The sequence below is a fragment of the Oryx dammah genome, unplaced genomic scaffold (assembly GCF_014754425.2).
Source record: "Oryx dammah isolate SB20612 unplaced genomic scaffold, SCBI_Odam_1.1 HiC_scaffold_7, whole genome shotgun sequence".
NCBI classification, from domain to species: Eukaryota; Metazoa; Chordata; class Mammalia; order Artiodactyla; family Bovidae; genus Oryx; species Oryx dammah.
In genome coordinates this window covers 35,684,637-35,707,162 of record NW_024070191.1, presented here as the reverse complement: position 1 = coordinate 35,707,162, position 22,526 = coordinate 35,684,637, and the positions used below count along the sequence as shown (strand labels likewise).

General features: G+C 46.3%; 1 protein-coding gene across 1 annotated transcript; it reads right to left on the bottom strand.

Moving 5' to 3' along the window:
- Nucleotides 1-202: 202 nt before the first annotated feature.
- Nucleotides 203-19,294, bottom strand: AP3M2 (adaptor related protein complex 3 subunit mu 2). Its single transcript, XM_040243009.1, has 9 exons — nucleotides 19,175-19,294; nucleotides 17,142-17,479; nucleotides 11,635-11,806; nucleotides 10,484-10,621; nucleotides 6,097-6,182; nucleotides 5,718-5,851; nucleotides 3,939-4,146; nucleotides 3,551-3,695; nucleotides 203-2,209 (listed from the first exon to the last, which is right to left on the bottom strand). Exons 2-9 carry the CDS (start codon nucleotides 17,412-17,414, stop codon nucleotides 2,109-2,111), a joined length of 1,257 nt encoding a protein of 418 aa, XP_040098943.1. The 5' UTR covers nucleotides 17,415-17,479; nucleotides 19,175-19,294; the 3' UTR covers nucleotides 203-2,108.
- Nucleotides 19,295-22,526: the final 3,232 nt, after the last annotated feature.

Below are 22,526 nucleotides of genomic sequence, written 5' to 3'. Positions count from 1 at the left end.
GGAAATGTAATTTGATTGATCTGGACCTTTGTTCTCACGACCTGCAAGATGACATACCCAAACCATATACACAGCTTCGGGTCTGCTGGTAGGCAAGTGCGGATGCAGTGAGATCCCCTGAATTCCTTTCTTCCTGCTTCCGCTGAGCATGTGTGCAGAGCATCGCCCATGGTCCTAGTAACAAGACACTCAGGACATGAAGGACTGGCAATACTCAACTTTATTAAGATTTAAACAGAGAAGATGCTTCTGCACGTTAAACATATGTGGAACCGAGAGGCTTGCTGGGGGCACCCGGTACCACCTATGCTAACACACCACCAGGGTGAGGGGTGTCCAAGGGTCTGCAGCTCAGGGCGGGCACCCCTCTATCATCTGTGGGCCCCACAGCCCCAGTACTTTACTTCTCCTTAAATTCTTCCCTTGAAATTAGGATGAGCTGCCCTGGAGGGAATAAGACAGCTAGACTTATAAACCTAAGGGTATTCAGGGACCAAGATGAGTTGTCTCCTGTGACCCAGGAAACCCTGAAATCCTCCAGAGCCCTCAGCAGTAGTAGTTCCGTTATTCTAGGAATGGGATCTTGGATCCAGGACAAATTTTGGAGTGATGGGCTATGAGACACAGCACAACGGACCCCGGAGCAAAACCACAAAGCAGCATTATTCTGCAGCAAAAAAAAAAACAAATCCAGGAAGTAGTAAAAGAAAACTATAGAAAAAAAAAAAACAAAAACACAGTACCTAAGTACTTGGAAACAGGGCATTAGAGAAAAATTATAGGGTTTGGAGAGCACAAGGTCTTCATTTCTCTCCATGCACAGAGCAGAGCACAATATCGCATCATAAACTATAATTTAAAAATACCTGTCTGATCTATAAATATTGGAATGGGTGATGGGCACACTGAGCTGAATGGAAAGCCTCCCGCTGCGGAGGCCTGCAGACCACCTTCAGCCGCCGTGTTTCCTGAACCGGGCCGCACATGCTCAACGGGACCCATCTTCCTACAACATCGGTTTTATTCAACGACTGAAGGGATCTGGGGGCGGGGTCTCAAAAACAAACATGGACTGGTCGATATATGTTGCTAATAAATAGATTATACAGTGGGGGTACAGAAGAGACTCTGAGGAAATGTCGTTACTGGAAGGCCTCCAGGACTGGCCGCTCCTGCCAGCGTCTGGCTGAGAGTGACCGCGGGAAAGCATGCCGGAGGGAAGATCAGGCTCCAGCCCCCAGGGAGCCCCCGACGGACATGGACGAGGAGCCGCTGGGCCTGGGGGCGGCTCACACAGCCTGCCGCCCTGGGGCTGACGGGGCTGGCTTCTCTGAAACTCTCCTCAGGAAGCGGCAATTCTGTGAAGGAGTGGAGCTGTTGGTGGGGGGGGATTAAGGAAAGAGGTATTTGGGACCACCACCCCCCAGGGAGTGGGCAGGCAGCCCTCAGCCTCTGCAAGCTGGTGGGAGCGGCGTCCCAGCCTCTGAGGGAAAAGTCTCATCCCGCTGGGGCTTCCATGTCAGCAGGGGGATCCAATTAAAGCAGCTTCCAGTTCGCTTCTAGAAGTACAGATCTTTATGCTTGTATACAGAGGGCTCAGAAGGAAACTTACTCCACTCCGTACCTCCCAGCCCCTCCTAGGGGTGGAGATGGGTGCCCCTCTCTCTTAACTTTAATGAGGATGCACACACTCCATGCCTTCCAAGAAACCTTCCTCCACTAACATTCATTTCCTTCCAAGTGCATGCTCTATTTCTTTTTTCCCCGGGTTAAAAAAAAAAACAAAGAAGTCTTCCCTTGGCTGAAGAAAATTACAGCCGAACGAGTAACAAACGCTGGTCTTTTTCACACGCGGTCAGGTACCTCCCGCTGTGACCCACGCCTCTGCTCTGAGAACTGGATTGGAGATGCTGGTGGGTGGGTCCTGCCCCGGCCCCCGGCAACCCTGTCTCCCTGGATTCACTCCATGGTGCTGACGGCTAAGGAAAACGGGAGCCTGTGGGTCCAGAAGGGGCACGGACCTACGAGACAGGCTGATGGGTTTTACTTCTAGACAGGTTAAGAAATGAAAAAGTGTTCGTGACCGTCTGCTTTGCGAAATTCTCGCTTCAGGTTCGAACTTGGAACTTCCCAGCTTTGGTCATGTACTTTATGCCCTTGAAGGGTTTGTACTTTTCTCCATACATATCCAGACGGTTCACTTTGAGGCCTGCAAAGAAGGAAGGTAAGCGTTATTCCAAAGAAGCAGGTAGCATAACTGGTTAATTCATGTCAACTCAAAGAGCTCCGAGGGCTGGAGAAAGCTGTTAACCGTGAACCGGAAAATGTGTGTGTGTTCAGTCGCTCAGTTGTGTCCTACTCTTTGGGATGCTATGGATCCTTTGGACCGTAGCCCACCAGGCTCCTCTCTCCATGGGATTCTCCAGGCAAGAATACTGGAGTGGGTTTCCATTTCCTTCTCCAAGAGATCTTTCCAACCCAGGGATCGAACCCGAGTCTCCTGCATCTCCGGTATTGCAGGCCGATTCTTTACCATTCCGCTACCTGGGAACCTACACTTAATTATGTCACTTAAACACAGCTGACAGGTTCTTCACCCCTGGAACATAGGCTGAAAATAAAAACCTGCTCCAATAAAAACCCAGCCAATGAGATCTGTCCCTGTGGTGGAAACGGCAGAAAGTTATATGCAGGCTGAAATGAGGGTAAGGAAAAATAAGACCACTCCAGATTTTTCTCAAAGTTATGGGGTTGAATGTATGAATTCATAATAACAGAATTAAGAAATTCATAATCAAATAAAGGTATAACTGAGTGAATAAACTAATGATGACAAGTGATGAATTAATTCTTCAGTGCTTCTTAAATATTCTCACTGGACTAAAAAAAGAACATTTTATACTATTCAGAGCTTTAAAGTTTATTAAGCATTTTAAGATGAAAAGAGCTTATCATTTAAATGAATTCTAATCACTTAAACTAGATGTGGTCCATTGGCAAAGAAAACAAGAACTTCATATAAAGGTGAAGTCATCTCCTATCCATCTAAAAGGGTCATTCTAAGAATTAAATAAGAAAATAGATGAAAAGAGCTTAAATTAGTGCCTGGCACGTAGTAGACACCTGCAGAGAGGTAACAAGTCTTGCTATCATCCTGGGTGGTGGGGTGTAAACTATAGTTGATAACTCAGGTCAGCTGAGCGTTCCACATGATCACAGCACACATGAAATCTTCTGAAATTGGGGGAAAGGAGGGGAATTCTTTTCATTCACCAACTGAGAATGCAGATACATCCCCGTACTGAAGACCCTGGGATGCCCCAACCAGTGCCCCCAGGGTGACTCACCAACAACTCATGAGCACTTCCATTTCCAATACTGATGGAGGGTCACAGACTTCCTCCAGAAATGGGCTGGGAAAGATCTAACTAAAGATCACACATCAGCTAACGAAACCCAACTCTGCAGACAGAGAGTGGCCAGAGAGGCTTTGTGACATCGCCGCCTTGGGCCCCTGCCTTCCCCCCACACTGAGCTGGGCGTCACTCACCAGAAATGGCCAGCTGCTGGATCTTAAACTGCAGGTTGATCGTGGGGTTCTCATCCGGTTTGGAAGCTCCGGCCTGGAGACTCATGGTTCCCTTCAAACTTGGGAGCTTCTGGGGATTTATTTTTCCTACATCCCAAGATAGCATCTCCAAAGAGAGAGAAAAGAAGGAAGTTATGGTGGAAACCACCTGGGACGCCTGAGCTCACTGTGTTCTTATGACCTCCTGGGGGTTTCCCAGAAGAGAATGCTCCTTGTTCCTGTGAATTATCTCGGTGTCCTCAACCACATCCCTTTGGTCAAGCTCACCTTTCCACAAGACAGAAAGGGGTGCTGCAGAACTCTGCTATTTTGAACAGGGGCAACTTGAACCTCCTGCATATTCTCCTACCTTGGTGACTGGGTCGAACGTGTGCGTCCCCTGAGACGGCGTGAGGCTCATGTTCAGGACGCCTCTGGGCATCTGGCTGGTGACGGTCACCCCCTCTATGGCCTTTCCCATGGTCTGCTTAGGCCCCACCGTTATTTCAAAGCGGCCGAGTGAGCTACTGTCCCGGAAGCTGATGTTATGTTTAACGTACACTGGAATCGCCACCAGGCTGGAAAAGAGAGGAGACAAAAAGCCCACATCATCAATGTATCAGAAAAACGGCCACTTCTCCCTTTTCTGTTCTGCCGGCAGCTTTTCCTCCCTCACCTCCGTCTTTGTCTTACAGAGTATGCAGAGAAAAACCCTCTAGACGTCTTTGATCATTTCCTTTCTGTAAACCTAAGATGTTGATTAGTAAGTCAACTAACTCTTCTAACGACTCTTAGAATGAAATCAACAACACCAAAGAGCGGACTCGGTGGACTCTGAGGAAGAGGCACGGCAAACAGAAATCACATTTCCATGTTTTAACGTTTTGCATGTGACCGATAATTACCTGCACTTGGGAGAGCAACATTCATACCTCATGAGGCTTTTACAAATTCGTGAGAGTGCTTTTAACTTGACTTTGATCCTTACAAAAATCCCTAAAGGATGGGGTCGGCATGATCTGACAGAGAAACTGCAGGGTGATACTGAAGTTGCAACCATCCTTGGCATCTGTGGAGTACTCCTTACTGGGGCCAGCACGACCCTATAGGTTTTCCCTCTATTACTCATTTAATCCCCCCTCCAAGTATGAGGCAGACATTGCTTCTGTCCTGATGTCATTAATACTGATGTCCTTACACTTAACCGCGGTTAACTATTCAATAACTTGCCAAGGTCATGAATCATCAGTACTGCAGGTGGGGCTTAAGTACAGGCAGTCTGATTCCAGAGCCTCTGCTCTCAAGCACTCAGATATTTCCCCAAATTATGTATTCCGAATCCCACAGGAAGGCCTCAGTGGCTGAGAGGTCCAAGGCTCTCTTCAATCGACACATCTACTCTATGCCTCCCCACAAAAGAACTCAGAGTCCATAGTAAAGAAAATGTCCAAGACCCCAAATCACGGAATCGTATGGCTCTTCAGAGTACCGTTCACTGCTTTTTTGGGGTGAAAGGGATTGAAATACAGGTGTTCTCAGATTCCAATCTGAGGAAAAAACATTCCTGTTTAGGCACACAATAACAAAACTAACAGCAGCAAACGTAATGAGCACTTATTTTGTGCGGAAGCCACTATTTAGAGTTTCTTATTTAACCCTCATAACAAGGCACCTTTATTATTTTCAAGTTACTTATTACTTTACTGTTGATGTTTAGTCGCTCAGTCGTGTCCGACTCTTTCGTGACCCCGTGGGCTGTAGCCTGCCAGGCTCCTCTGTCCATGGAATTTCCCAGGCAAGAATGCTGGAGTGGGTGGCCATTTCCTTCTCCAGGGGGTCTTCTGGACCCATGAATTGAACCCGAGTCTCCTGCATTAGCAGGTAGATTCTTTCCCACTGAGCCACCAGGGAAGCCCCTTACTTCATTACGTGTTACTTTCACTACTTCAGCTTTCCTAGATAAAGAAAACAGACACGGGAAAGGATAAACAACTCACCCGAGGTTACCTGATTAGTTACCTGGAGCCCAGGTAACTCCAGAGCCTGAGTTCTTCATCGCTGCGGACACTGTTTCCAAACACACACACACACACACACGCACGCACGCACGCACGCACGCACTCCGCCCTCAGGTACGTGAGCCGCTTACTTCTGCGCGCTGACGTGGTAGGACAGCAGGCGGAAGTTGCCGTCGGGGGGGATGAAGGAGAGGATGCGCTCAGACTCCCAGCGCTTGAAGCGGACGCAGGGGTGGAAGCTGACGTCGTCCAGCAGCCTGGGGTTCTGGGCGACATCAAACAACAGCCACAGGTGGGAATTAGAACCATGCATCTTTCAGGAAAGTAACTCAGGTGCTGCTTTCACGAAAACACATGCACACATTCTGTTGTTACTTGGGACATTCGAGGCCGCCCGTGAGCGTTGTGGCTGGCCCTGACCATCCCTTCCGGTTCCATCCCCTCCTGCCGCTCTGTCTTTCCAGAAGCATCTAACTTCCCAAGGACTAGATCTCTGGCCCAGGATTTTACCATGAAGGAAAGTGTCAGGTCAGGCATTCCGGTCAGCTTGACGCAGGCGTCAATCACCCCCTGGATCTCGGCAGTGATGGTGGACCCTGAGACGGGATGAGGCAGGAAGAAGGTGAGACCCGCTCTGTCCTTCCCAACGAACTTAACTCCTTCCTCCCTCCTTAGCTCTCTCTTCCCTTCCCATCCCATTTCCTTCCTTCCTTCCTCCCCGCCTCCCGTTCTTCCTTCCTTCTGTCCGTCCATCCATCTGAATCATCTACCCAATCCACCTGTCCTCGCAAACCTTTATCAACTGCACAGCAAACACAAGACACTCTGATGAAGCAATGGGAATAAAGACTGGTGAGACTGTTAGCCTGGAGGAGCTTTCAACCTAATGCTAGAATCAAACAACATCGCTATCTTGACCAAGGGTTCAGAACACTGGATTCACATCAGGAACTGCTCTCCCTGCAGGCACCAAGGGCCTCCCGTGTGGCTCGGCTGGTAAGGAATCCGCCTGCAATGTGGGAAGTCTGGGTCCGATCCCTGGGTTGAGAAGATCCCGTGGAGAAGGGAAAGGCGACCCACTCCGGTATTCTGGCCTGGAGAATTCCATGGACAGTATATTCACTTCACAGGCCCCCAAGGAGCTCTGATGCCAAATAGAACTGACACTTTTGTCTTCAGTTTACAGGATCTCTCTCCTGCAGCCCCTGCAACCACTTCTTTCTTTCAAGTGTTCCTTTCTCCTAACCCCTCCTACTTTCTGGTTTTCCTGCTCTTCTCCTCCTGGTATGATCACACTGAAATGTGTTCATCTTTTCTATTGCTGATAGACATTTGGGACCTTTCCAGTTTGGGGATAATATGAAAAGCTGCTGTGCCTACTTGGTTTTAAAGCCTCATCAGTTACTTTTCTTTCTTTATGCTCAGTCATCCTGAGCTACGTAATTTTCCAACAATATTTCACTCTTCTTAAGAGTGTTTGCACCTGCTTGCTACCAGATCCGTGCAGCCTGTACTAACTCCTACTCATTCTATTGATGAAGCATGTGTGGCAGGAGCCCTCTCTTTTCCCGTTTCTCACCACCTCACTAGACTTTCAGGAAGCTTCCTGCAGCCACAGGCTCCGTCTTCGTCACCATCACATGCCCACTGCCTGGTGCTCAGCTACAGCACCATGGATTCTCCATAAGCACTTGCTGGATAAATGAGTTCGCTCATGTGAAGAGAACATTCTATAAATTTCCACACTCTAAGGACTTGTAGTCATGTTAACCCCTCTGAATGGGTAGAAAAGAAGACGACTCTCTGAATTTTAGTGATTAAACTTCAGTTCTGCCCCAACAACTGAGAGTCAAATACTTCCAAAAGGACATCTCATCAACAAGAGATCAGTTTGTAACTTTTTCACTTGAGAGGATAAAAACCACTGAAAATGTGAGCCCAGCACGGGTCTATATCATGTTTTTCCAAGGCTTTTCTTCAGCGTTGTTGAGGTATAGTCAACAAATAAAAACTGTGTATTATTACACATACACCCTGTGAAGTGATCACCATGATGAAACTGACCAACATGTCCGTCCCCTCACACAGTTAGTTGGGTTTTTGTGGTGAGAGCCCTTAAAACTTTCCCTTTTAGTAAATTTCAAGTAGAAGATACACTTGTGAGGTGACAGATGTGATAATTTAACTAGCCGGGGTGGGGGGGAATCCTTTCACAAGGTACATGTATATCAAATCACCATAATGAACATTCCGAATACCTTACAAGTTTGTCAGTTACACTCAATACCATGGAAGAGAAAGTACACTGCGGCAGTCACCGTGCTGCGTGGTCAGTCTCCAGAACTTCTTCATCATGCAGAACTGAAGCTTGGCACCTCTCACCAACCTCTCCCCACTCCCGTCCTCCCGACTCCTGGTAACCACCTTCTACTCTCTGCTTCTGCAGACCTGACTGTTGCAGATTCCACATATAAGGTGAGCCCGGCACTGGTCCACATCAGGTTTTTCTACGTGCGATCATGCCACGTTTGTCTTCCTGCGTCCGGCTTCCTTCACCCAGCATCACGTCCCGCAGGTTCACCCGTGTGTTCACACATGGCAGGGTTTACTTCTTCACACGGCCGAGTAACGTTCCTGTGTGTGAGGGTGTCTGCCGCGCGTCTTCTTTATCCATCAGGTATCAGCAGACACTTGGTTTGGTCCCACGCCTTGGCTGCTGCCAACAGTGCCACTGTGAGCACGGGGGTGCGGACGCCTCCTGGAGATACTAACTCCGTTTCCTCTGGGTCTAGGCCCAGGAGTGGGACTGCTGGACCACTAGGGAGCTTCAGTTTCTCGAGGCGCCTCCATGCTGCCTCCACGGGGGCTGCGCCAGTTTACATTTCCGCCAGCAAGTGCAGAGGGCTCCTCTTTCTCCACACCACTGCCAACACCTGCTATGTCTTTTGTCTTTTCGCTATGAGGTGCGAGTGATACCTCACTGTGGTTCTGACTTGCTTTTCCCCGATGACATTGAGCACCTTTTCGTTTACCTGCTGGCCATTCGTACGGCTTTCCTGAAGTACGTCTCTTCGGCTCCTTTGTGTGCTAAGTCGCTTCAGTCGTGTCCGACTCTGCGACCCCAAGGACTGTGGCCCGCCAGGCTCCCCTGTCCATGGGGATTCTCCAGGCAAGAACACCGGAGCGGGGTGCCATGTCCGTGTCCAGGGGATCTTCCCGACCCAGGGATGGAACCCACGTCTCCTGAGTCTCTCCTGCACCGGCAGGCAGGTTCTCTACCCCTAGTGCCGTTTTCAGATCCTCTGCCCACTTTTTCAGTCAGATTATCTGGTGGTGGTTTTTTTGGCTATTGAACTATATAAGTTTCTCATGTATTTTGGATAGTAACCTCTTATCAGATATATGGTTTGCATACATTTCCTCTCGTTTGCACGCTTTTTCTTCTGACTGGTTCCTTTCTTGTATGGAGGCTTTTATTTTGATACAATGCTATTGGTCTATTTTTCCTTTTGAAGCCTTTGCTTCGGTATCATATCTTGAAAAAAAAATCACCACTGCCCAGATCAGTGTCAAGAAGCTCTGTTCCTGTTTTCTACTAGTAGGTTTATGGTTCCAGGTCTTACCTTTAGGTCCTTAATATGCTGTGAGTTGGATTTTGTGTATGGTGTGAGATTAAGGGTGATTTTATTCTTCTACATGTGAACATCCAGTTTTCCCAACACCACCCCCTGCAGAGACCAGCCTTTCCCCATCGTATGTGCTTGGCACGCTTGTTGAAGACCAGTTGACAGATTTATTGCTGAGCCTTCTACTCTGCCTCACTGGTGTACATGTCTGTTTTTATGACCTTACCTACAGTTGTTTTTTAAATATTTGTTAGCTTTGGCTGCACTGGGTCTTCACTGCTGCATGCAGGCTTCCTCTAGTTGTGGCAAGCAGGGGCTCCTCTCCAGTTATGGTGCATGGGCCTCTCCTCACAGCGGCTTCCCTTGTTGTGGAGCACAGGCTCCCAGCGTGCAGGCTTCAGTACTTGTGGCACGTGGGCTCAGCAGTTGTGGCTTGAGGGCTTAGTTGCCCCTCAACAAGTGGGACCTTCCAGGACTAAGGATTGAACCCACGTTCCCTGCGTTGGCAGGTGGATTCTTAACTGCTGGACCACTAGGGAAGTCCACCTTACAGTTCTGATTACCATAATTTTGTAATATATTTTGAAATCTAGAATTGTGAAGTCTCCAGCTTTGTTCTTGCTCAAGACTGCTTTGGTGATTTGAGGTTTTTGTGGTTCCATACGAGTTTTGTTTTTTCTATTTCTATAAAGAATGCCATTGAGATACTAATGTTGCTAGCATTTGGGATTCTGACACGGATGTCTTTGGATATTTCAAACATTTTAACAACATTGATTCTCCCAATCCATGAAAATATAGCATCTTCCCATTTATTTGCTATTTCCTCCATCAACGCTTTGTAATTTTCACGGTATAAGTTTCTTTGGTTAAGTTTATTCCTACGTATTTTATTCTTTTTGTTGCTATTGTAAATGGGGTTGTTTTCTCAGCTCCCTTTTAGGAGAGTTTGTTGTTTGTGTACAGAAACATCACTGTACAAGGTCAGTGTACAAAACACTGTACGTTTGTGTACAAAAACATATTGATTCCGTATCCTGCAACTGTATTGCGTTTATTAGCTCTCACAGTGCTGGGCTGGAGTCTTTAGAGTTTCTACACGTATGATTTCATCATCTACATCGTGATATTTCAGTCCAGCCCCAATACACAATGCTTGACACAAAGTTAAATGAATGGCCTTAAATGGGGGACAATTCTGATAACTAGTGAGCACTGTCTGAAAGGGGCCTCTGTTTTCACAGTCCTGTAAACAGGCTGAAAGCACCCACCTGATTTGTCAATGATGGCATCAATCTCTTCAATCACATCAAAATAGGCCTCATTGTTGGTGTATTTCACCCCCGTTCGTCGCCAAGGTACCACGGACAGCTGCCCAGTGGGAAGCTGGTCGCCAACGTTGGTGCTTCCTGAAACCGTGAATATTGTAATCAGATGAAACCAATTACCTAATAACCAGAGAACACGTCCCTAAAAGTTTCTGTGCATCCACTATTTACATGCTTACTTGACGAAGTTTTCCAAAATAAAGATTATAGTTTTCCCAAATTCTATCTTGGTAACCTAGTCCGTTTAAAACACTTATCCCCAGTTGGTGTGCCTCCTCAGTCAGAATACAGGTAAGAAAGTTACCTGAGAAACAGCATATTATTTTGGTTTTGAAAGTAACCTGAACTCGGTCTCTCAAATTCCCCAATAGCTTGCAGCTTAAATAATGCATTGGGTTTCAGTAGGGATGGTAATCCACATATTGATATAAAAATTTCATGGGTAAAAACAGTATCCTGACTCGTTTTAAAAAATTCCACCTGTCCATACATTATCGCTCTCACCAAAGAAGATAAAATATATATATATACACTGTATGTTAAAAGTGATTATGAGCTTATTTCATGTTCTTTGTGCTTTTCTGTATTTCTGACCTTCTGCAATAATCATGTGCTGCTTCTATAATGAGGAAGAAACCTGATGATTATTAAAGACTGGGTTATTTTATTTTTTGGCTGTGCTGGGTCTTCCTCGCAGTGCATGGGCTTCTCGTTGCAGACCACAGGCTCTAGGGCACACACGCGCAGCAGTTCTGGGGCATGGTCTTAGCTGTTCCGTGGCATGTGGAATCTTCCCAGACCAGGGGTCTGACCGGTGCCCCTTGCATTGCAAGGCACATTTAAAACCACTGGACCATAAGGGAAGCCCAGGGAAAATTCCTTTTAAAACGAGAACAGTTTATTCTGTCATTGAAATCAGAATATTTTCTATACACACAAAAACTTTATTTCAGGTTATACTAAAGCCTTCAAAAAACAAAATGAAAGCACCTGGACATCTGAGATCCCCCAAAACAAGCACTCAAAACAAGGCACAACAGAGGACTAAGCCACACTCAGGATGGCGGCCGCCTCCCGCGGGGCCCCTCTCGTACCTGTGATGGTGTTGACAACGGTTCGAAGGATAGTGGGCGGCTTTATCAGCTCTTTGAGGATGTTCGACTCAGTAGCCAGTGGAAACCCATTGTCAAGCATCTCTTCCAACACCTCATAAACCACAACCACATTGTCTTTTATCACTGGCTCTGAACAGACTCCAAAATAATCCTGATGAAAACACAATACACATACACATTTATGACTCAGAGACTGCGATGGGTGAAAGAACGGCGCCCAGAGATTATCTAGTAATGTCCATGTGTGTTTACGCAGCGTTTCTGGGACCTTCTTCTACAATGAGATGAAGCATAACCCTGGTTCTCTTAGGCAGCTCAGTTTGGTGGAAAGAAAACTACACTGGATTATAACGCAAGTATCATTAGTAACTTCTTTCATATACTAAAGTGAGTCATTTAATCCCTTTGGGTTAGTTTCTTCAACTAATATGAAGAATACAAAACTGAGTCTAGACTATTACGTGGTTTTGAACATGAATTTGAATGAACTATGTAAAATGATAATATCTGATACAATATTATCAGTTCAGTTCAGTTCAGTCACTCAGTCATGTCCGATTCTTTGAGACCCCATGAATCGCAGCACGCCAGGCCTCCCTGTTCATTACTAACTCCCGGAGTTCACTCAGACTCACATCCATCGAGTCAGTGATGCCATCCAGCCATCTCATCCTCTGTCGTCCCCTTCTCCTCCTGCCCCCAATCCCTCCCAGCATCAGAGTCTTTTCCAATGAATCAACTCTTCACATGAGATGGCCAAAGTATTGGAGTTTCAGCTTCAGCATCATTCCCTCCAAAGAAATCCCAGGGCTGATCTCCTTCAGAATGGACTGGTTGGATCTCCTTGCAGTCCAAGGGACTCTCAAGAGTCTTCTCCAACACCAGAGTTCAAAAGCATCAATTCTTTGGCGCTCAGCTTTCTTCACAGTCCAACTCTCACATCCATACATGACCACTGGAAAAACCATAGCCTTGACTAGACGGAACTTTGTTGGCAAAGTAATGTCTCTGCTTTTGAATATGCTATCTAGGTTAGTCATAACTTTTCTTCCAAGGAGTAAGTGTCTTTTAATTTCATGGCTGCTATCACCATCTGCAGTGATTTTGGAGCCCCCAAAATAAAATTTTTAACTCTTACTGTTGTGCTATTCCTCAACATTCATGGAGCAAAAAAGAACTGAGAGAGAAATGAAATGAGAGGTGTGAGCTAGCACACCAGAAAATCTCTTTGGATCATCCTTTTTCTAAAATGCTAGGATTCTAATAACACTTGGTCCCTTTATTAAGAAAGGCTAAACTCAGACACTAAATTATCTGGATTGTGGGAAAAGCACTGAATTCCAAATCAGAATGCCTGGGTAATAATCTTAATTGTCACCTACTTGATTAATTCATGCTAACTAGTTAGGTCTCCATTTCTCTAATAGTATAATCCGGATAATACCATGCATGGACACACAGGGTTGTAAAAACTGAGCATGATGGATTAAATGAGAACATGTATGAAAGTGCTTTGTAAACTATGAAGCACCATGTAAACTGTGATGTACCACGATGAAATGATGCAGAGAGAAAGGCCTGTGGGCACCTGGCATGCTCTTCTTGACGATATCCGTGCTTCTGCTGCTGGGCCGCTCAGATGGTCAGAGAGTCCTCTAAGAATTCATCCACTGATGGGAAATGCACCCCTTTTGACAAAGCCCATTCTATTCATGGGCAGTGCTGATCCTTAGAAAGTCCTTTCTTTGGCTAAACTGAAACCTGCTTCCTAGATATGCCTTATAGAACAAGGTTACGTAACAGCCCCACAGTGATCAGAGGGCCAGGACAACATTTGCCTTCAATTCTTCTTCTCAAGGCCAAACTCCCTGTTTGGTCCTGCTACTGTTCATGCTACGGTCAGGTTTCTAGATTGTTTCACTTTCTTGCCATTTCTTTGGATTTGTCCTAATTTTCTAATAGTCTTCTCAAATGATGACATCCAAAACTGAACACAGACTCCAGAGGTGACCTAAATTACATCAGAATGATGTCAACTCCCAGACACATTCCAATATCCAAGAGCACTTAGGAGTCAGGAACGTGTTTCTAAAACAAAAAGATTTTTTCTTTAAAAAATGAAGACTGAAGGGGGAAAAAAGCTACACATTTCCTTCTCATGAGTGATTTCATTTTGAAAAATAAAACTCTTTACTCGAGAAAAGGAAATCCTCCTACATTGTCAGTGAGAATGCAAAATTGGTATAGCCACTACAGAGAACAGTATGGAGGTTCCTTAAAAAGTAAAAATAGAACTACCATATGATCCAGCAATCCTATTCCTGGGCATATACCCACACAGAACTGTAATTCAAAAAGACACATGCACCCCTATGCTTATAGCAGCACTATTCACAATGGTCGACACATGGACGCAACCTAAGTATCCATCAACAGATGACCGGATAAAGATGTGGTACATCTATACAATGGAGTACCACTGAGGCATAAAAAAGAACAGAATAAGGCCATTTGCAGCCACATGGATAGGCCTAGACCTTATCATACTAAGTGAAATAAGTCAGACAGAGAAAGACAAATATCGTATGATATCACTTCTATTGGAGAAGGAAATGGCAACCCGCTCCAGTATTCTTGCCTGGAGAATCCCATGGAGAGAGGAACCTGGTAGATTACAGTCCATGGGGTTGCAAGAATCGGACACAACTTAGTGACTAAACCATCACTTATATGTGGAATCTAAAATACAACACAAAGGAACTTATCTGTGAAACAAACAGATTCACAGAGGTAGAGAACAGACTTGTGGTTGCCAAGGGGGAGGTGAGGTTTGGAGAGATGGATTGGGAGGTTGGGATCAGCAGATACAAACTACTATATGGAGAATGGATAAACAACATGGTCCTACTGTACAGCCCAGGGAACTATTAATATAGTCAATATGATAAACCATATGGAAAACTATGAAAAACCATATGGAAAACTATGAAAAACCATATGGAAAACTATGAAAAATGTGCATATATATATATGAAGTGAAGTGAAGTCACTCAGTCATGTCCGACTCTTTGTGACCCCATGGACTGTAGCCTGTCAGACTCCTCTGGGTCCATGGGATTTTCCAGGCAAGATTACTGGAGTGGATTGCCATTTCCTTCTCCAGGGGATCTTCCCAACTCAGGAATCGAACCCGGGTCTCCCGCACTGCAGGCAGATGCTTTACCATCTGAGCCAGCAGGGAAGCCCCATATATATATATATAAATAACTGAGTCACTTTGTTATACAGCAGAAATTAACATGATGCTGCAATCAACTATACATCAATAAAATAAGATTTTAAAAACACCTCCCTTGATTTTCTAAATCAGGGAGAATGTGATTTTATCAGTCAGCAGCTGGAAGGGGACAGTGCTACAGCAACGTGTGCGCTTCCACAGCGGGGTTCCTCCGTCACAGCCCAGCGCCAGAGGAAGACCAGAAGCCAGAGAATACACGTCACAGAAGACATTCAAATCAGGATGCGCCCATTTAAAGACTTCTAACAAATTCTCCCACACTGGCAAGCTGTGAAGTCCCAGGCTTCTAAAGTAGCCACTTCACTGTTTACCCCGATTCCTCTGTGGTTCCAAGTAGATTAAACAACTTTCTTCACTTCCTCTCTTGTCATAAGTTACATAACATCACTATGGAGATACGGAGCGACGGTTAATGGGGTGAAATATCCCGTGTGGAAATCCTAACAAGGCCCAGGCTTGAGCAGCTGAAGATCATAACTGCTGGGTTCTTCTGCTTCTTCTACGTACTGGGGTTTATAATTCTCAGGTTCTCACCGTGTGAAAGAGCTGATATGCCACTGGAATCCCAGAAGAGTACTACCAGAAAGACTGTGGGGGCAAAACTTAAATATATGCTCATTCTTTGGAGATGAAAGCTGTTCCAAACATGTGACATATATTTATAGGAGCAAATGAAAGGACTCTTTTTGACTTGCTTTTTAATGTTTATCAGAAGGTCTGGGTCCTCCTCCTCCCCTCCAATCCCACAATGTCTGTATTCATGTGACTAATTCCGGACTTCACATGACACAGAAGTTAAACCAGAGGACCCCTGATTCTCATGTATCGTTGAGTTATGCAAATAACCACAACCATGAGAGGTGGAGCAGTTCTTTTAGGGAGAGGATGCCACTGTCTGAATCCAGAGTCTAGGCCGCCTGAAATCCTGTCCTGTAACAGGTGCTGACATCCTGGCACAACCAGCCCCCCATCCCCCCAAGATCTCCAAATCTATTCCTGAAGGAAAAACTCCAAGTGAAAACTGCATCTTGGAAAATGTATCCCTTAAAAAATTTTACAGAAGTGCTAAGCTTGCAACAAGGCCCATCTCTGGTACTCATATGCTGTGGATGAGCACAAACTCAAGCTGAAGGGTGGGTTCCCAAATTAGCCTGCCAGGGAGAATGAAACAAGCATTATTTAGGTTCTTCCAGTTTAAAAAAATATATCTTTCCACACCCATCGGTTTTTGATGCAACTCAAAGCAATGCTGTTAACAACGGTTAACATCAAGTCTGCCATAAAAATAAAAAAATAGAGCCTCTCCTTTGGGGCTGGTCTGTTCCCACATCTCAGGAGTATACTATCTCTGCTGTCGGTTTAATAGAAGTTCTGTCTTCTTGAGCTGCCACTGAGCTGAAGCTAGTCTGTTGTTTCGAATCCTTGCTATGACAAGACACGAGCTGAGAAATCCTGCCTGCTTGAGCTATAATTAACCCGCCATTCCAAATCTTTGTTATGATGAGACAAGAACCAAGGGAGAGAGAGAAACCAACCTGACAAAAGCCTTAAAAAAATGGTAACTCCTTAGCTTTGTGAACAAAACGTAGGACAATTCCAGTCTCTAGAACTGAAATGACTTCATACAGTCATACTAAGTAGAGTGGCTTTCTCAGGCCACAGGTTCAAAACTGTGCAGTCTGTCATTCAAGATACAACCCATTCAATATACAGAAACAAGAATCTTATCAGATGGGAGAGGAAGTGAGCAACGTCAGAGTTGTGATTTATTTTTTAGTTCCTTAAAGTGAAAGTTGCTCAGTCGTGTGTAACTCTTTGAGACCCCATGGACTATACAGTCCACGGAATTCTCCAGGCCAGAATACTGGAGTGGGGAGCCTGTCCCTTCTCCAGGGGATCTTCCCAACCCAGGGATTGAACCCAGGTCTCCTGCATTGCAGGCAGATTCTTTACCAGCTGAGCCACAAGGGAAGCCCAAGAATACTGGAGTGGGTAGCCTATCCCTTCTCCAGGGGATCTTCCCGACCCAGGAATCGAACCGGGGTCTCCTGTGTTGCAGGCAGATTCTTTACCAACTGAGCCATCAAGGAAGCCCTTTTAGTTCCTTAACTAAGGCTGAAAACCATGGAAACAAAGCTACAAAGACACTTCATAAGGTCCATGGATGAACCTCCTCACATTCACGCACCTGAAACGTGTCCACAACCCGGTGGAGGAACTCGATGACAAACAGAGGCGGCACCTCCGTCTGGATCACAGCCACGAAAAAGATCTTGTGACGGTAAACACTTAAGAGATAGTGGTGCGGGGTGGGGATAACCGGAGGGACGTTTTCAGCCTCCGTGGCTCGCTCTTGTGCCTCGAAAAAATAATCACAAACGGAACGGCTAACGACACTCTTCCAGTGTTTCTCCAGGAAAATATCCCCAGAGGAGTTGATCAAGAAAAGACTGTGAATCATGGTGGAGACTGTCAGTGAGTGAAGAGAGTCTTTTTCAGTCTGAAAGCCTCTGCAAATGCTCAGCCCTAAAAAATAAGAGAAGCTATGGTCAATTGCAGTCAACCAAAGTCCCCTCTGCATCTGTCCAGGAGCCCAAGCTTTCCTACCCATCTTTTAAGACTAGACTCAGTCTTCCACCACTGCAGGGGCCAGAAGTGTACCTCCCTAGGATCCCAAGAGTAATTAACAGCCATCTCATTTGTCAGTTAATTATATACTGCACAGTTATCTTTAATACTGCCTGAATCATATTCATTTAAAATTCGACTTAATTTTTGAGTGTCTACTTTCTCAAGTGGACTGGGAGCTCCTGGAGAAAAAGAGACCTTGCCTCATGTTTCTGCTGCCTCCTTGCACAGCACCATCTCCTTGCATACAAGAAGGCTTCAAAGAACACAGAGGTGTTCCCTGTGTGTGGCAACAACTCACATATAAGAAATGGTTATGTTTGCGTCATCTCATTTGGTAGCCATTGGCCAAACGGGGCCATTGAGCATCTGAAATGTGGCTGGTCCAAACTGAGATGTGTAGAAGACACACACCAGATTTTGAAGGCTTTATATGGAAAAGCATTATGTTTAAAGACTGACTCACCGACTTAGACAATAAACTTAGGGTTGTTGGCAGGAACAGGTTGGGGGAAGGACAGGGAGTCTGGGGTGGACACTGTACACACTGCTATATTTAAAAGGATAACCAACAAGGACCTATTATACAGTACATGGAACTCTGCTCAATGTTATGTGGCAGCCCGGTTGGGAGGGGAGTTTGGGGGAGAACAGAAACATGTGTATGTATGGCTGAGACCCTTCACTGTTCACCTGAAACTATCACAACATTGTTAATTAGCTATACCCAATACAAAAGAAATTTTTTAAAAATTTAAGACAGTTTACCAATAATTTAATATCAATTAATTAGATCAATTACTAACATTAACTTATAAATTTATTTAATATTGATATTTTGGATATACTGGATAAATACAAGCTGTAACATTCTAATGTTAATAGAACATGTAAAATTACATAGGATGTGGGTCGCTGCCTATTTCTACTGGACAGCACTGATCCACGGAATGAAGCTGTCCTTGTGGTCTTTATTTACTCAGACCCCATTCTCTTAAGTCCTTGTTAAGCACAAGGCTCTATATTAGATGCCTTAAAAAAAAAAAAAAAAATCCCTCTGGGGGATCCCGCAGGTCCCTCAGGCGGCGGCATCTCTAATGCCAGTCCCCGGAACGAGGCGGCCGCGCTGGACCCCAGCTGTGGCCACTTGGCGAACTGGTCCAGGTGGTCAAACCGCAAAGGCCTGCTGTTTGTTAACCAAGAGCCGTAGGGCAAGCTTAATCCCTTTGCCCGCGACAGGCCGGCGGGAGGGAGGGGGCGGCGGGGAGCCAGGCTGTGGGGACGCAGAGGCTGCTGGCTAAAGCGGGTTATTTTTGCTCGGGTCGCAGGGAGGATGGGTGTCCACGGGCTGCACGATCCCAGGCTGAGAAGGGTCGCCCGTCCGAGCACCTGCGTCGTCATGGCAACAGGGTCTCCTCCCCCCCACCCCGACCCCTCCGGCCGGACTGGCAACCTCCCCAGCCCGAGACTCGGCCCCTCGCCTCTCCCCGCGACATCACGCAGCTCCGAGGGTCGCTCCGGCCGCATCCCGTGACCCCGCGCCCCCGCCGCGCGCCCAGCCCCACCCCTGCCCCGGCGGTCCGCGCTCCTTACCCCGCTCGCTCTTCGCGGAGCCCACCTTGCGGCCGCGCGGACAGGCCCCGCCCCCGGGCGCCCCCCGCCTGCCCGCGGCTCACGTCTGAAGGCTGCCGATTGGGCCTCGTCCTCCGCTCTGATTGACCGCGTCCCGCCGCTCGCCCTGTTCTCGGGCTCTAGCCCCCGATTGGCCCTGGCTCACGCTCCGTTAACCTCTGATTGGTGCAGCTCCGGGACTCCGAGCCCTGATTGGCTGTTGCGAACCGCCTGCGGCCCGCCCGGCTCCGCCTGTTCACCCAGTCACAAAAGGCCCCGGCGCGCTGCGAAGCCACCTGCGTAACCGCGGGATACGCCAGGAAGAGGATGCGGAGAAAGTGTGACTTCCAGGGCACGACTTACGGAACAGCATATCATAGATGATAAGTCGCGAGCAGCACTAACTTCTCTCTATCTAGCAATAACTGGTCTCCGTTAAACAAGTGCTTTTAAAAAGAAACGTAATGCCTTTTCACTTACGTACCTTGAGTAAAGGAGATGTGATTGGCTGTGCAGCGCCGTGTCCAGAGCTCTGGAGCTGAATCCAAAAGGCCTCTTCCAGCCCTAGCTGAACCGCCACCTGCTTGACCTTGGGCAAGGCCCTTCACCTTTCAGAGTCCCAGTTCCCAGATCTGAAAATGTGAGGATTGGGCAGTTCTTTCTCCAAATTGCATTGGCTCTCTGATGATTTAAGTTTGGCTTCCCCAGAAAAGCATGCGATAGAAGTCAAAAGATTCAAGTTCATTTCCATGAAAGCTTACTTCTTAACGGGATGGGATGTGGAAAGAGTTTGCCTTGGCGCCTGGACATTGGATATATTCAATAAGATGGTCAACTGTGGTGATGATGGTTGTGATCTGAACGAGGAGGGGGTTGCCCTGCCTGTGCTTTGGTTTTCACTTTGAGTGGCAACTTCTGACGTGGGCCCATGATAAATGTTTATTGAAGGTAACGTGGGTTGTTCTTTGCCATACTTGCTAAGGGCAGATATTTGGCTAATTTTGAACTAAACAGGAGAGACAATCCCAACTCAAAATGGCTGCGTGATGTGGAGTCCTGTTAGGTTATGGGCTCTGGTGCCAGAGTGCTTGGGTTTGAATCCTGTTCCAACACTTAGCAGCTTTGTCCTTGAGAAGGTAACTTAACTTCTCCAAACTTCAACTTCCTTACTTCTCAAATCAAGACAGTAATAGTACCTACTTCAGTAAGTTGTAGGGATTAAATTAGAAAAGTGTTAACAATGGTTACTAGTTAGGAAGCTGCACAAGAGACAGTTACACACAGTTATTAAGCAGTATGTATCTTTAATGTGCAGAGATGTTGTCACTGCTGCAGGCGTTTTTTACTCTTTCACTGAACTAATGTTTGCTAAGAGCCTCCCATGTATCAAGCCCCATGTCCGGGATGGTGCAGTGAGCAACATTACAGGCGGAGTCTCTTGCCAGAGAGCCTAGCTGGAAAAACAAATGAGAAGCAATTACAAAAGACTGTGGGACTTCCCTGCTGGTCCAGTGGTTAAGAATCTGCTATGCAATGCAGGGGATGTGGGTTTGATCCCTGAGAACTAAGATCCCACATGCCATGGAGCAGCTAAGCCCTCAAGAAGCAACTAATGACACACGCTCCGGAGCCTGTATGCCACAACTAAAGAGCCTGTGTGATACCATGAAGATCTCACGTGCTGCAACTAAGTTCCAACACAGCCAAATAAATAACTATTGAAAAACAAATGAAAGATTTAAGCAAATGAAAAAAACGGTGTGATGAGCAAGGAGCATGTGGGGAGCAGGCATTGCTGGTAGAGGGAATAGACTTAGAGCCAGGGAAGTCCATCTAAACTAACACTTGAAAAATAAATATTGACGGATTCCTTCGAGGTGGAAGAACAGAGAAGAGTACATGTGGAAAGCTCTAGAGACAAGAGAGTTAACTTTAGCTGAGTTGGAATGGGATAAAGAGTGCAGATTTTTTTTTTCTTAAATGAGATTAGTGGGTAAGAGCCAAGTGGTTGTGAGTTTTGTAACAATTGTTTGCTTTTATTTAGTTTATTGAAGTACAGTTGATTTACAGTGTTGTGTAAATTCCCTCTGTACAGCAAAATGATTCAGTTATACATATATAGCCTGGAGAAGGAGATGGCAACCCACTCCAGTATTCTTGCCTAGACAATCATATGGTCAGAGGAGCCTGGCAACTGCAGTCCATGGACTCACACAGAGTCAGATGCGATTGAAGCAACTTAGCAGCATACATATGTAGACATTCATTTTCATAGTCTTTTCCATTATGGTTCATCACAGGATACTGAGTATAGTTCCCTGTTCCATATAGTAGGACCTTGTTATCTACCTCTTCTGTATAGAATAGTTTGCATGTTAAGTTATAAAACATTGCACCTTTAGTAGCCATGCAAGTGGTGATGTTGGAAAGAATCTATGAGTTTAAGGTCTGGGAGAGAGGTCGGAGCTGGAGACATAAATTCACAGTTGTCAGGATGTGGAGAGTCAGTCATGGGACCACTGAGATGACTCAGGGAGTGGGCACAGAGAGAGGAGGGGCCCAGAGTCCGGGGCTCCAAATTAAGAGTTCCTGGAAGAGAGGCAGGCCCAGGCTCCTCTGATCCTCCCAGTTACCCTACAACGAACCCTGGCTTGGATCCCCTTTCTGCAACTGAGAAAGCTGCAGGGAGTGTGTGAGTGACTTGCAGAAGGTCAGATCAGGAGATGGGTGGCAGAGCTGGGACTGAAGCGCACAGGGAGGTCTAAGCCGTGTGCCTCAAGGTGCCCACCTCCTGTCCCTCTCAGGACTCCGAGAGCCCACTGTGGATGTTAAGTGGGAGAGTGAAAGGCCTTCAGACTTCCATGCGACACCGTGCGTATAGATGAATTTAAGCAAGGCCAAGCTTGGGGGCAGGGAGGTCATTTAGGTACTGCAGGAAACCACATGAGAGCTATGTGACTGCAGCCAGGGTGGGGATTTGGAGAGAGGTGAACAAATCCCAATGACAGGTAGAAGGATAGAGATCCAGGGTGAAACTAACTGGGAGTGAGTAGTGTGCAGAGTAGACATCAAAGATGATTCATAGGTTTCTGATCTGGGCAACTACATTGATGAACGTGTCATCAGTTAAGATGAGGATCGTTGGAAGAAAGGCACCCCAAGGGCAGGAACAGATGGTGTGAATTCAGTCGTAGTGATGCCCAGGGTCACAAATAAGCCAACACTAAATATTTGTTGAGTCAAACAACACGGATTTTGGATGCTTGCATAATACATTCCAATGGTTTTAAGAGAGACCACAGGAAATCATAGGCAAATAGTGAATCTATTTCAT